The sequence below is a fragment of the Barbus barbus genome (assembly GCF_936440315.1).
Source record: "Barbus barbus genome assembly, chromosome: 43".
In the NCBI taxonomy this organism is placed as follows: Eukaryota; Metazoa; Chordata; class Actinopteri; order Cypriniformes; family Cyprinidae; genus Barbus; species Barbus barbus.
In genome coordinates, this window is record NC_136721.1 from 10,126,472 (window position 1) to 10,140,753 (window position 14,282).

General features: G+C 41.0%; 2 protein-coding genes across 2 annotated transcripts; one reads left to right on the forward strand and one right to left on the reverse strand.

Moving 5' to 3' along the window:
- Positions 1 to 2,526: 2,526 nt before the first annotated feature.
- LOC306862668 (PWWP domain-containing protein 2A-like) lies at positions 2,527 to 9,583 on the reverse strand. The gene is made up of 2 exons (XM_079405592.1): positions 8,219 to 9,583; positions 2,527 to 4,590 (listed from the first exon to the last, which is right to left on the reverse strand). The coding sequence occupies exons 1-2, from the start codon at positions 9,271 to 9,273 to the stop codon at positions 2,646 to 2,648; spliced, it is 3,000 nt and encodes a 999-aa protein (XP_079261718.1). The 5' UTR covers positions 9,274 to 9,583; the 3' UTR covers positions 2,527 to 2,645.
- Positions 9,584 to 12,077: 2,494 nt separating this feature from the next.
- LOC306861973 (gastrotropin-like) lies at positions 12,078 to 13,458 on the forward strand (the record flags this gene model as incomplete). The annotated part of the gene is made up of 4 exons (XM_079404528.1): positions 12,078 to 12,144; positions 12,935 to 13,110; positions 13,224 to 13,313; positions 13,396 to 13,458. The coding sequence occupies 4 exons, from the start codon at positions 12,078 to 12,080 to the stop codon at positions 13,456 to 13,458; spliced, it is 396 nt and encodes a 131-aa protein (XP_079260654.1).
- Between the last annotated feature and the right edge of the window lie 824 nt (positions 13,459 to 14,282).

The window sequence follows — 14,282 nt, forward strand, 5'->3', positions numbered from 1 at the left end:
AGTTTCATGTCATGCGCAGCTGTTTTTCCATTGTAATGTCAGATCTTATAAAGTCAAGAAAACATGGACGCTGACAAACTCATACAGCAGAGATCCACTGAAATGTGAAATCACTAAAACTATTTAAGACAACCCTGTGTATCTTAATTTACTGTATGATGTGTAATTACAGTCTGGCACATTTTGGTTCAGTCTGCCCTACGGTTTTCTCATCTGTTTGCAGGTATGAAAATCTGTTCCATTTTAGTTGATTGCGAAATGACAGAACAGTCAGTAGTTAGTTGGGCTGTCATGATCGGTCAAGGGAGTTTTTGTTTTTGATAAACACATGGAAAAACAGCTTTTCCCAAAACAGGGTTGTGCACTAGGCTACACCTGAGAGAAATATGGTTTGGAGTGAGAAATGGTATTAAGAAGATAAAATACGAAAATAATGACGAACAGATAAAATTCTTGAAGTTCACAGTTTATTTATATACTCTTAAAACATCAGAAAACATGTACACAATATCTTCAACTGTTATTTTTTCAATGGTTTTACAGCATTCTCTGACCTGCAAACAGATAGAAATAATAAAAGTAAAAAAAGATGCTGAAATGAAACAAAGCCAACCACCAAAATAAATACCGTTTTTACTCCTTTAGACAAACCTCCGTCAGTCAGTCAGTGTGGTCTACCAAGCATTGTTTTGTTTTTTTCCTCAAGTCATCGATCTCTACCTGCTAAAGTCATATGTGGAAAGACCAAGATATCTTACAGTATGTCCCTTCTCAGATGTGTAAATATAACCAGACAGTTTAAGATGCTTATGAATATGCAATGCAAGGACATAACCATGATTACAGACAAGAAATTAAAAAAGAGACAATGCTCTTCCACACAAATAAAATCACTGGTTCTCAGCATTTAAATAAGATCCAGGCCATTCGTCTTCAGTTCAGTCAGGCAAAATACATTTTGAACACTTTACATACAAGACCTTCAGCCCTATTTTGCAAATAGTGAAATGACAGAAAATAAAGTTCAGGCACAACAAATAAATTTAAAACACAATCCTTAGCAAAACATTTCAGATGAGAGACAATGAATACTGGAATCAGAACAAATCACTGAACAACTAAACCAGCCAGAGGCCCATAATTATGACGAACATATTCACATATAGGAGAACTGCTGCCTTGTGCGCCAATGCCCCACTTTGCAGCGGGACACCACAGTTGACAAGTGTTTTCATTGAGTTACTTAATGGAACTCATTTTAAAAGTGTTTTGCATTCCAATGCAGCTACATCAAAATTTAGGTTTGCCTCTTGACTTGATATGCCTAAATTGGACAAACATATGGAGCCATACAAAAGATGCTTAATAATCCATTTAACACGTATGCACTCCCAATTCATGCAAAAATGAAGTCGGGTTGGCCAGCGTGTTGGCTGAGTAATGGGAACATTTTCGCCTTAATCAGACATATAAAAAGCAGTCTAAGATGCAAACATATGACAACGGCAGGAGGGAGCAAAACAAGTGGAGGAAAAGAAAAAAAAAGCTGTGAACAGGGCAAGTAGATTAGGGAGGAATGAGCTAGGGAAGCAGATGTTGTAGCTGCGAGGGGTGGGGAAAGAGGACGCACAGATAGGCTGGCAGGTTTCTCCGTGTCTGAGGTGGTACTCTCTGTTTACGGAGTCGCTGTGCTCTCCTCACAGTGGCACTTGAGGTGACTTCGGCTTACAGGCACCTCCCCCCGTAACAGCAGCACGACTGGCTGCAAAGCCAAGGCTGGCCAAGAGCCACGCCCAGATCAACAGCAGTCTGCTCAGATCACTGAACTTATATTAGTCGTCTCAAAACATCTGAGAAAGATCAGCACCAATTAAGTCCCTTATTCTACCTGAGCGAGGCACTACCCAGCAGGGTCAACTTTGTTACACAACTTCCATGATAAAAGAAAACAATTCAAGGATGGCCTAAGTGAAATCCAAGACTTGAGTTCATGTAAGGGAGATTGGACATAAGGACTCTGACGTCTAGAGACACTGTAGTGATAGAAAATGCAGCAGGAATCTGAACCTATAACACTTTCTCTGATCATCCAAAAGGAAGCATTAACTGTGCTAAATTAGGGATCCAGACTAAGTAGCAGTTGACCGGCCACCATTTAGTTGGTTTGAGAATGGGTTCAAGCAGACATTTTAATTTTCACACATGCCTAATTCTTTAGGCCAAAGCTAATCAAGCTCAAAAAACCCACTCTTCATGTTTACAGGAACCTTCGACGGCAGACATTGACCAAGAACAACTAAGTTCAAGGCAAACAAATATTGTTACCGCTCAAGAACCCATAAAACCTTTTCCTAGAAATCTCCATCATCTGTTTTCAGTATAATAAATGTATGACGATATGACAAGATCAAAAGACTGGTTACGTAGGGGCGAACACTAGATACTTGAGATGAGAACCGTTTGCTTTCATTTACTCAATTCAATCCCCTTCTTTCGCGTTTTCAACGAAAATAAATTAGTCCTGGTTGCCTTTTCTGGATTTCACTCTGGAAACCTACTGGGTACAGCAAAGTTTGAGAGGTGTCAGAAGGGGTACAGGGCCAACTCAAGTGCCTGTTTTGCCTACCTTACCAGAGCACACGACCTCACGTCTCAAACTGAGTTAGCAAGGCTCGAACCTCGGGTGTGAGCTGCTTGGCAGCCTTTGCAGCCTCGGTGATGGCTTTACGATACAGGCCCTTTCTCTTCTTGTCAAAGCGAGACTGGAAGTTTTCTAGAAATGGGGCAAGTTGAGTAATGGCCAGGAAGGAAGTGGTGGGTGACCCAAACCAAGAGACCCGGGCCTCCTGCCTGACTAAGAGCCCATTATCTTTGCGACTCACTGTGATGGCTAGGATGCGGGCGGGCCACCAAGGGAAGCCAAGGATTTTGGCCCAAACAATGTCCCCTACACAAATTGTTCTGCCATCCAGGGCAACGCACTTTGTGACGTTTTTGGAAAAGACGGCAGCTTTGAGGGATTTACTGCGCTTTTTGTCGTCCTTAGGAGTAGGGGGAGATGCAGAGGCAAAAGCAGAGGATGTGCCAGGGGCAGGGGCCGATCGCAAATCACCAGGAGGGGGGAAGTCAAACGTTTCGGTAGAGCTACACTCAGAGTTTGATGACTTTAAGTCATCTGCACTATCGACGCTGCACATGGAGATACTAGAGGAGTCGGGATGGCTGGGGTTAAGGGTCATGTAGACCACTAAGTTACCAGCCTTGCTCCCACGCGTCTCCCGCTTTTCCTCCCGTCCCTCCTGATCCTCTGGCTCAGCTTGGGGTTCCCTGTATTCTGGGGCTGGGAGGGGCTCGGGTTGGGCCTGGCTGAGCAGGGACTCGATTGCCTTGTCTGGCCTCTGGGGCTCTACAGCTGTGGCGACTTGGCTTGCAGAGCAGGAGGAGGAGGAGGAGGAGCAGGAGCGTGTGGAGGTGCAGCGGGGCACGGCTGGTTTAGGCAGCGGTAAATGGCCCCCTCCCGGCACTTTCTCCAAGCAAGGCGGCTTACATGAGGAAGAATCGTTCTCTTCATTACGGTACCTTTGGGGCTTGATGCGCATCCTGGGTGGCAGGGGGTTGGAACCTGGACCTCCTCCACTGATCTGCTGCAGTCGCCTGGTGAAGTGGACCTTTTGGTGGGCTTCCTGGAGGGCAGCGGCCCTGGTTATGGCCTTGGTGTTCCCGCTACTGTCTGTGACTGTCTCTCTCTGTCTTCTCTGAGCCTTGGCCATCTTCAGCATCTCTTGTGCTTTGGAGTGGTCGATGTTTTTGCTCTGAAGGACTTTTTTGGCATTGAGCTGCACTCGAGAGTGGGCCGTGGATGTAGTTGTAGTAGACACCCCCTTCACCATTTTGTTCCCTGCAGCTGCACCTTTGACCTGACTGTGGCCCAGAGAAGAGGCGGTGGCCGACGACACCCGTACAGCCGAACCCTGTCGTTTGGGTCCATCAGTACCACGGCCCTTCTCGTCAGAACGTGGATCACTACGGGGCCGTTTACCAGCAGCTGCTGCTGCGCTGTCATTACGCCGTCTTTTGGCATCGTCACTTCGGCAGTCTGAAATGGGGCCTCTGCGTGTCTCGCGCTTGTCCCCTTGCACCACAGCCCCTTTACATTTATCACACAGAACTTGTCTTGGTCGGAGCTTGATGGCATTCATTATAGAAGTGGGCTCCTCTCTATACAGCCTACGCTTGGGCCGCTTGATTTTGCGTGGTAGAGGCTGAGGTAACGACTGGTTGTAGGTGTCCCTGATGAACAGTGGAGGTGGATAAGGGGCCCCCTCCTGAAACAAAGGAGGTGGTTTTGAGGTCCATGGGTTAGGATGAGGGTTGGGACAGGGCTGGGGCGCTGCAGGAGTCTCAGCAGGGTCCTTCAGAGGGGCATCCGGAGCATCCACAGGGTCCTTTATGGGGGCATCACCAGGTCCTTGAGTGACACCCTTATCTGTCTCTGACTGTAATGCTTCCGTCTTTAGCTGCATAGATTCTGGTTTGTCCTTATACTCTCTCTTGGGCAACACGGTTATAGGAATCCCATAAGGTCCAAACCTGAGGTACAGAAGAAGAGAAACGACAAAGACACTAAGTTTAAACTCAATGTGGATGGGGTCTAATCCCTATTTTCAAGCATGCACTACTATATCACAGTTACTCATATGCAAAAATAAAAATAAAAATTAGCACATATGTTTGTTCTATCATACAACTGAGAATTACTGTGAAGTCTTAAAGCAATCATTATTTTACATCAGTCGCATTACTGCTCTGTTTTTATTGAAATGTCATTTCATCTTGTCATGTTTGTATTCATGAGATGAGACGGATGATTAACTGACAACGCAGGGGTACAGATTATTTTCTGCAACAATAATACAGTTCCATACAACAAAGAAAATGCATGATAGGATAAAACGCCACTTCAGCTGACTGAAATACATGATAGCATAAAATGCCTCCAACTGTAGTGGCTTTAGTTTTCAAAATTACAGTATTCTTTCCTAATGTATTACATTACTACATTACAATAGTATATACACCTCTACAAAAGGAGGAAGCAAGCAAGTCTAAAAAATGAACTGAAACCATTCCTACTTTGTCTGAAACCTGATCTTGTTTGGCCCAAAATATGATATTAGAAGTAACGCGCAATGAAGCAACAAAACAAAACGTTATACTAAAACGTCCTTGGATGTCAAAAACAGAAACTTGGGCCTGAAAGAACCATTATCTGTGGTAATCTCCCTGTTCAGTTTTCATTGTATATCCAATGTGGGTCAAGAAGAACTTACGAACTACGGTGGCCGAGAGAGCTCAACGCGCTGCAACTTCAGAAAACATGCAAATAGACAAAGCACCAGCAAATCAAGAAAACATCATCAGTTTGACAGCAGGTGGTGCAAATGCCCACAACACAACCAAATACATTTTATTTGCAGTGCGTTTCTTTGTTTGGTTGTGTTGTGAGCATTTGCAGTGTGTGTGTTGTCAAATTGAGGAAGTTGTTTTCTTTATTTGCAGGTGTTTTATCTATTTGCAGTGCGTTGAGCTCTCTCGGCCACCGTAACTAACCACCATACAGCTTATTTCAGAAGTGAATTGACACCGTTGCACACACCGTTTCAGCTTTAGCTTTAACAGGCACACAAAAAATGCATGTTCTATCTAATACACTGATAATTATTTGTGTCAAAATCAGATAATATATATTTTTAATCTATTTTGCATACCGTCCCGTAGAATAAGAGAGTAAAAAATGTGCCCTGGAAATACTGCCCCATAATAAAGGGTTGAGTTTGTAATCTGTTAACTGGCAGACGAATATACATTGTACCTAACTTGCAGGAGTTAGCACTTGGTAGTGATCCGAAAATCCTGAGATATGTTTCTCCCATTAGACATTTCATCCAGAAACTGGGAATGATCTAATGTTGAAAAATGCAAATAAAGATAGCCTTTAGAGCAGAAGCCAAAAATAAACTGGAGTGGACAGTATGTCTGGCAAACCACTTCAACGCCATGACACTGTTTCAAGTTCAGTTGGTGTACTGTGACTGTTATGCCAGAGGAACAGTGGGACCTTCAGAAGGAAACTATTCCACACCCAGGACATTAGCTGCTTTTACCCAATTATAGAATGAATAGCCATCTATCCATCCGTCATCACGTCCATCTTGTGTCACCACTTCCGAACATCAGCAATTACACTAACCCATTAAAGACAAAATGGAAATTGACGAAAGGAAGCTTCAGTTTTTCTCACAGATGCCTTACTCACAGGAAGCATGAAATTAGCTGAGCTAGTGACACTTTCTCAATTAAGAACATATTTTTGAGACTCAGAGCTGTAACGCATTTCATCATTCACATGTTAAACTCAAAACACCAATGCTGTGGGCCTTAAAGGAATACTAAGACTTAAGTGGCAGCATCTGCGACATGCTGTGTTGTACAGAACATGATTTCAACTCATCCCAGTTTATACAAATAAAAACAAGAGGCTTTTCAACCTATAATTGTTTAAAATAGTAGTCTGCCATCTGTCAGGCTTTCCCAAATGGGGGATTGCGAACAACTAGTAGGTTTGTGAGGGATCTACAGGGGGTTCCTGAGTTGTGCTAATAATTAATTACATTGAATGTAAAATTAAAGTATGGAGCTTCACGATCATTGCAGTACAGCTTAGTGTGATTATCAAATCAAATGCTGCCATTTAATTAAATAACTGTATAGACTGATGTGTTGCGTTTCAGAGTGAAGTGATTCAGTGTTTTCAGCATCTCAGAATGGCCCGGTTCACAGCGAATGCAGTAAACTCTATAGCTGCATTTGCTGTAAGGTTAAAGTGCACATCTTTATTTACACAGTTGCATATTTTCTGATATTTTTGTGGACGGCAGTCTAGCATTTCACTTGCATTCCACCAAAATAAAAGCTTGAGAATTTATGTTCAAAGCTTCAGGGTTTAGGCATTTGAAAGTGAATTTAAAACAAATATTAGTATTGGAACCTGGTGTAAAATTAAATTATTACTAGAATTACTAATAAAGATTAATTTTGCATTACAATTGTAATTTACAGCAGTCATATCTTTCTTAAAAAAACATTAAAAATATATATTTTAATTAGGTTTGATTGGGTTTTTAAAACACTAATGTGAATATAATGTAGACTTAGTATCACAACTAAAGAGAAATTAGAAATAGTTTATCTAATTACTTGCATGTCATATGTCATTGGTGTTAGGCTAAAGATGATGGGCATCTTTGGAATATGCCCACAGCATCATTTCAATCCTGGAATGACTGATTACTTTTGATTTTATGGTTTATCAGCATTGAGAAATTTCTCTAAAAATGTCCAGGTGATTATTTCCAGGTGATGTAATAAAAACTTCCTAACAATGTTGCTGCACAGGTTCTTCAGGACACATTCCCACAGCAACTTCACAAGAATGTTTCATGTTGACTTATTTCAAGTGAGAATTGAACTGAGAGACTGGAGATCCCACTATAAATTGGGCTCTGCTATGATTCATCCCTGACACCAAGAGAAAAATGTGTGAACAAGGGTGTTGAGACAGACAAACTGTGGGTGCAATTTCTAGGGTGTTAATCACCAGTATAACACTGTTCCCCCCCGGTTATTATGATCATGGATACCTAGTTACATGTCGTTATATGGGTGACATGAAAATTCAAGTCGTGACAGCAGTATCCTGTAATGACAGGCTTCAATGATTTAGTTTATTCTTGTGTTATGTCATTTTTATGAGCTGGATTACCAGGTAAAGTCAATCTGTTGCATGTCACTATTTATACAGTTTATTAAAATGTTATTATAAAAAAAAATTAAAAGGTGGTGGCCGTTCACACCACCCAAAATAAGTATTGTCCTTTACAGAATATAATACCTTACAGCTTTATATACATAATCATTTTAGGAAAATAAAACCATAAAATAGAACAGAAAACACAGTAACATTAATAGGTTATTTTTTTATAAAGAATAAAGCTATAATCCAAACTATAGTGACAGTTTATAACATGAACTAAGATCATTTCTAAACCAATATGTAATGGTGAAGATGCTGTTTATATTTCTGACAGCTACGAAAGCCAACTTTGGCAAGTATGCTGGATGAACAACTGCAATTTATTTGCACAAATACAGTGTTTACCTTTTCGAAAGGTCCATGAGTACCCCGGAGAAGATCTTCTCGCCCAAGCGAAACGACACCACGAGCGCATCGTCGATGATGTGATCCAGCGTGACTCGCACCTCGGAGCCGAGCATCAGGCGCTCAATGGCGCCGGGCTCCGCCGGACACAGAACCGGGTCTTTCGTCTCCTCCGACTCCCTGTCGGGTTCGCCGAGGTCCGTTTTGAAGCTCTGCTGGTGAAGGGGAGGCGAGCGCACTTCCTCCGCCTCTGCTGCGGAGATGAGCGACTGATCCACCACCGCTGGAAGTTCTGGAGAGTCCTTACTGGAAACAGTAGAAAAGTCACTCATGCAGCTCTGACCCACCGATTCTCCCAGCGAGGTCTCCTCCGCAGCGGACAGGGAGTCCATGTGGTCTGAGGGTTGCGGGATGTCATGGAAAGCATCCTCGTGAGTTTTGAGTTCCGACCCGTGAGCATCGGTTGCGGATTCGGGGTCCGGCTGCGTGAAGCCTATGAGTTCACACTCCAGATCGGTAGGATGGCTTGACGCGGGATTGGAGTCGTATTCGACAGCCAGAGACAGTCCGGCTTTGGGCTCCGACGGAACCTGAGCGGGAAGGGAATGCAAGAAGACCACAGAGGGCTGGGAGTCTGAGATGGAGCTGGGGAGCAGAAGGCAGGGGCTGGAATCGAGAGCACTGACCTCGTTTGCAGCCTCCACCTTCGGCGAAAAGGTTTCCTCGTAATCTGCACACCTGTAGTCCATGAGCACGGGCTGCTCGGCTGCGCCCAGGCGGCCCCAGGACCCCCCCGTCTCGGTGCGCTCTCCGTCCGCATGGGCAGCGAGGGCTTTTCCCGCGGCTTGAAGGTCCGGCCTTCTGATTTCCATTTGGACCTGATTGCATTCCTGTACTGCATCCACATCCTCGGGTCGGTGACAAAGCTCCATTTCCGGGACGGAGTGGGCCTCTAGGTCGAACACATGCTCTCCTGGCTCGGGTTCGTAGTCCACCCCGTCCCCCGCTGTTGTTGATGCCGCAGCAGCTCCTGGCTCCGCAGCCACGGCCGCCATTTTCTTTCCGCTTTGCAACTAGTACTTGGCCCTGTCCCTCTGATAAGATAAGAGCCCGCCCACTTACAACTACTAACACTTCCCATTGGCTGCTTCAACGTGCGGTTTTCATTGGTTGGCTCATGTTCTTGCCGTTCAAAGGAAATCCCTTGAAACACTATTGTGATTGGCTTCTATTATGTCTATATAGTTTATTATGAAGATACATCTTTGACGCCACTAGGGGCGATGTTGAGTTGTATATTTACGTCAGGGTTTGTTGGTGTGGTCCATTTTTTGTGTTGTCATTGTAAACAAAATCTTGAAAATAAAGTTTAAATTAATTAAAATTAAATGTAGATATTAGGTGAAAGATTTAAAAACAGAAACGAAAATGAGAAATGTTGATTTTGCAACTAACTGATTTTTTTAAAAGTTGAATTACTACACATAATAAAAAAAACTAATACAAATGTACTAAAACTTAAACTAAAATTAAAATGAAAACCGAAATTACAAAAATAAAATATGAATTTCAAAATATGAATACTATAATAGTATTCCCTCAGTGTCATAATGTCATCTGAGTGAAACACTCTGAAAATTTGGGGTTTATTCATATTTTTATAAATGTGTTTTATTCAGAATGGAGTAATGAACTATGAACCATTTGGTTAATGGATAACTTCACTTGTAAAATGTAGCTATTTAATGAGCTAAAGTGTGGTATTGATTCATAAAATTTGAATGTGCACCAATGCCATCTAGCTTTCAGAAGTCTTTTACATATTTGATAAGCTCATCTTAATCAGCAGCTACATGTCATTGTATAGGCTAGTCAATGACCTACTGATCATCAGTGCGCTGACCTTTCACCTTTCCTCTTGTCTGATGATACCGCCTCTTTAATTCTGTGAAGAGAAAGCTCAGCTGTAAGGAGTCGCTACAGTGAATGAACTCCTCCAAAGAGGACTTGATTTGAATTTCTCTGAAAATGAAAACACATCTTGCACATTTTCAGAATGCTTTCATGTCTGAGGAACAGTTAAACTAACCGGTAAATGTTCTGATTTCATGAAGAAACTGCAGGCAATCAGCTTTCTTTGCAAAAGTAATTTGTTACCATATAATGTTTCAACATGACACATTTATTGTCAAACCGAGAGACATTTGAAAAAGAATGGTGGTATTATAAAAGTTTCACTGTGTGGTTTTCATTCATTAAACTCTTCTTTTGTTGACACAGTTTAACGTGTTGTTTTGCAATCATACCATATAATGTAAGTGAATATTCTCTTTAGGGAGCTGTAACAAGTACCTGTTTGTGTCATTTAGTAAGCAGGGCTTTGCCTTTCTGTTTGCTTTATAGCAGGTTTCCTAATCCATTCAATAGAGTGCAATAAAATATTTTTTATTTGAAACTGCAGTTAATGCAAAATCCTTTTTACATTGTATTATGCTGTTGAAGCTACATATTCACGACAAAAGTGAAGAAAAAATCTCCCTTGCAGCACTATCCCATGATAGACCTAAACTTCACTGATAATAATATCTCATCATCAAATGACCTTCTGATGCTTCAGAAGTGGCGGTTCCCCAAGAATCAATGTGTGCTTTCAGAGGTGAGAGCTTGCAGCTAGCTCTGGAAGTGAAAAAGAGAGCTCATCCTTTTCTGATCCTGCTTTTATCTCTCTTCAGTTCATCATTCTGCTAGATTTGTGTGTGGTAGAGATCTTTGAAGCTGAAATTTATCTGTAAATCTCAACATAAGACTGGAGAAAAAAATGAAAACGTAAGGTCAAGGGGAAGGGTGATGATGCAATGAAAGCTGTATTCTGTGGGAAACTAGCAGAGGTTTATGTGCTGAAGGGCATTGGCCTGTGGCACACCTTTCCCTCCTTTTAAACTTACAGACAGACAGTTTTAAGACAGTTCATCTGATTAGGTTTTTAATCGATTCATTTTAAGAATACTCTAGGCAAAAATTTAAATTCTTACACTCACCCTCATGTACTTCCAAACCTGTATGGCTTTCTACCTCTGCAGAAACGCAAAAGAAGAGGTTTTAAATAACATTGGGACCCAACAACACTAGAACCCTTTGACTTCCATTTAAATGATCTTTGATGTTCCACAGAAGAAAGTAGAATTTTCAGAAATTTCAGAAAAGTCAAAGTAAAGGATAGCTTATCCTGATTTTTTTTTCTCTTAGTTGAGTTTTCTAGATGATTTATATGAAAGATTTGTGTGGGTATGAATCACTATTTACTGGAACATATAGTCCAGTCTGATATAAAGAGCTTTCTATCCTTTCAAAAGCAAGGTCAAGGCAGATGGCCTTCAGTACTGCAAGCTTCAGGCTCGACAGCTGCAATCTAAAACCGGTTTTGTAGCTGGTTCATTACAAGAGATACTATGGTAGTCTGCACAAATGGGAGATATTGCTATATTACTCTCATTAATCACCTGTTTGTCATGAATATTGATTATATAGTTGGCAAGTGCTATTTCTATTATATCCAATGTTGTGTCACTGTACACACTGTATTGGAAAATATTTTAAGCATGAATGATTATCCTTCATTGCCCATGTATGGTACATCATTGCTACCCAGGTAATCAGCCTTGCGGTCATGCACTTGATGACTTGTGCTTTTATGAAGCCATCGTAAACGTTTATAGCTTGGTTATGGTGATGGTGTGCCCATAATGTCATGAGGCAGAGTTGAAGATGGGTAGGGTATATAAGAGCAGGAAACTTCATCCTTCAGTACCTCAGCTCTCAGCCTGCTCTTCCTCTCTGCTCAACAATCAACGCCCAAACCATGGCTTTCAACGGAAAGTGGGAAACCGAATCTCAGACTGGATACGAAGAGTTCTGCAAACTGATTGGTAAGCTGCAACTTTTCAAACAACTGATTTTTGCTCTGTTGATGGTGAAAAGCCACACTCTTAAAAATAAAGGTTCTTTATTGGCACTTATGGTTCCATGAACCTTTCCATTGCACAAACGGTTCTTTATAGAGGAAAAAGGTTCTTTAGAATACCAAAATGTTCTTCACACAATGAAAAAAACTTCATTTTTAAGAGTGCTGTGGAAGAGTTTGTAATTCAAACGTGAAAAAATGATTTATGAATTGCTATTACTTGAGAATTTCTGGCTGCACTTCCATGCACTTAATCCAAAATGTTGCTCTAGTTTAGACTGTCCTTGCACTATGCTTTGGACAAGAAAATGTTGTACTACATGTTCTGGTGTGTTTGCATCTCATTTGCAAGCATGTCTTAACCTAAAAAAAAATCTGTGGTTCCATTAAGAACCGTTCCTCACACTGAAAAAAGTTCAATGAAAGGTTCTCTGGGAAGCTCAATATGGTTTTTCTATGGCATCGCTGCAAAAATTCCCATTTGGAATCTTTATTTTTAGGAGGACACATTTAAATTGCAGCATCTACTGGTAAAATTATGGAATAATAAAGATTTTTGAATGTTGCTGAAGTAATTCTCTTTATGCTCACCAAGGTAGCATTTATTTACCAAGGTAGCTTTTTTTCTATTTTAATACATTTTAAATTGTAATTTACTCCTGTGATGGCACAACCGAATTTTAAGCAGCCATTACTTCAGTGTCACATGATCCTTTAGAAATCATTCTATGCTGATTCGGTCCCGTACACCTCAGGTATCCCTGATGATGTCATCTCAAAGGGCCGTGACTTCAAGCTCGTGACAGAGGTCGTCCAGAACGGAGATGATTTCACATGGATCCAGTTCTACCCAAATAACCATGTTGTGACCAACAAATTCATTGTTGGCAAAGAGAGTGACATGGAGACTGTTGGAGGGAAGAAATTTAAGGTAGGACATCGTAACGTTCATGAGAGATCAGACTGAAGCTACTTTGACTTCAGTGAGATTCTTTAAGGCTAGTATGCATGTGATGAAAACCCACACTTGCATGTCCTCACTAGGGCGTAGTTTCCATGGAAGGGGGCAAGCTGGCCATAAGTTTCCCCAAGTACCACCACACATCTGAGATTAGTGGTGGAAAGCTGGTGGAGGTGAGATATCATGATATTTGACTTTGTGAAACGAGTTTCAATGCTTGTACAGTAGCTAAAGTTCTTTTGCTTTGCTTTACAGACCTCCACAGCCACTGCTGCTAGTGGACCAGTTGTTTTTGTACGTACAAGCAAGAAGATCTAACTGCATTATTGAGATAAATGACCCGGTTCTGCTCTGACCTCTCATTTACTTTAATAAAGTGTACAAGCTAAACTGACTAATGTCTTCTACTTCATCCTGCTAATGCATAAAGTGATTCAATGATGAAATGAGCATCCAATAATGCTACATTATAAAGAGATAAAATATCTAATCAAATTAGAATGATTCACTGGCTGCCTGACCACCACTGGAGGGCAGTCCACACTTCAATCCTGCATGTACCCCGCAGGCCAGTCTCTAACAAAGACAACAGCATTCATTTTTAAAACACTCATGATAAAGAAACCAGGCGGAGGCTTGATTTATCAAGGTACCTTTTTTAAGATTAAGGTACTCTTACGCAACAACTAAAATGAACATTAAAAGTACATCAAATAAAATACTGAGATCCATACTAATAGTAGAGTGGATGGGTACTTGGTTTTTCAAGGAAATTAAGGTTTTTAAAGATTGACATTTTTAATAACAAATAAAATAAAAAATACTGGCGGCAACAGTAATACATAAAGGAGGTGAGGCCTGATTTAAGATATTCTTAAGCAATATACAAAATAAAACACTGAGAGCAACACTAATAAAGAAAGGAGGCGAGTTCAATATTCTTAAGAAATAAAATAAAAAACTGAGGGTAATACTTTAAAACTTTAATAAATAAGGATGTGGGACTTGGTTTTAAGGCATTTAAAGTATAATAAATAAATACAATATAAAAAAATAGTAATAAAATATTTTATATGAATAAAATTAATTCATTACAAAATTGTAGCATGTTTAATCATTAACTGGCCAAAACACCGTTAATC

What these genes read in the sequence shown, in the direction of transcription:
- LOC306862668 (XM_079405592.1), bottom strand. Translation starts at nt 9,273, where the DNA reads ATGGCGGCCGTGGCTGCGGAGCCAGGAGCTGCTGCGGCATCAACAACA. An exon ending in CTCATGGACCTTTCGAAAAG is followed by an intron (nt 4,591 to 8,218) that starts GTAAACACTGTA and finishes TCTGTACCTCAG; the next exon opens with GTTTGGACCTTATGGGATTC.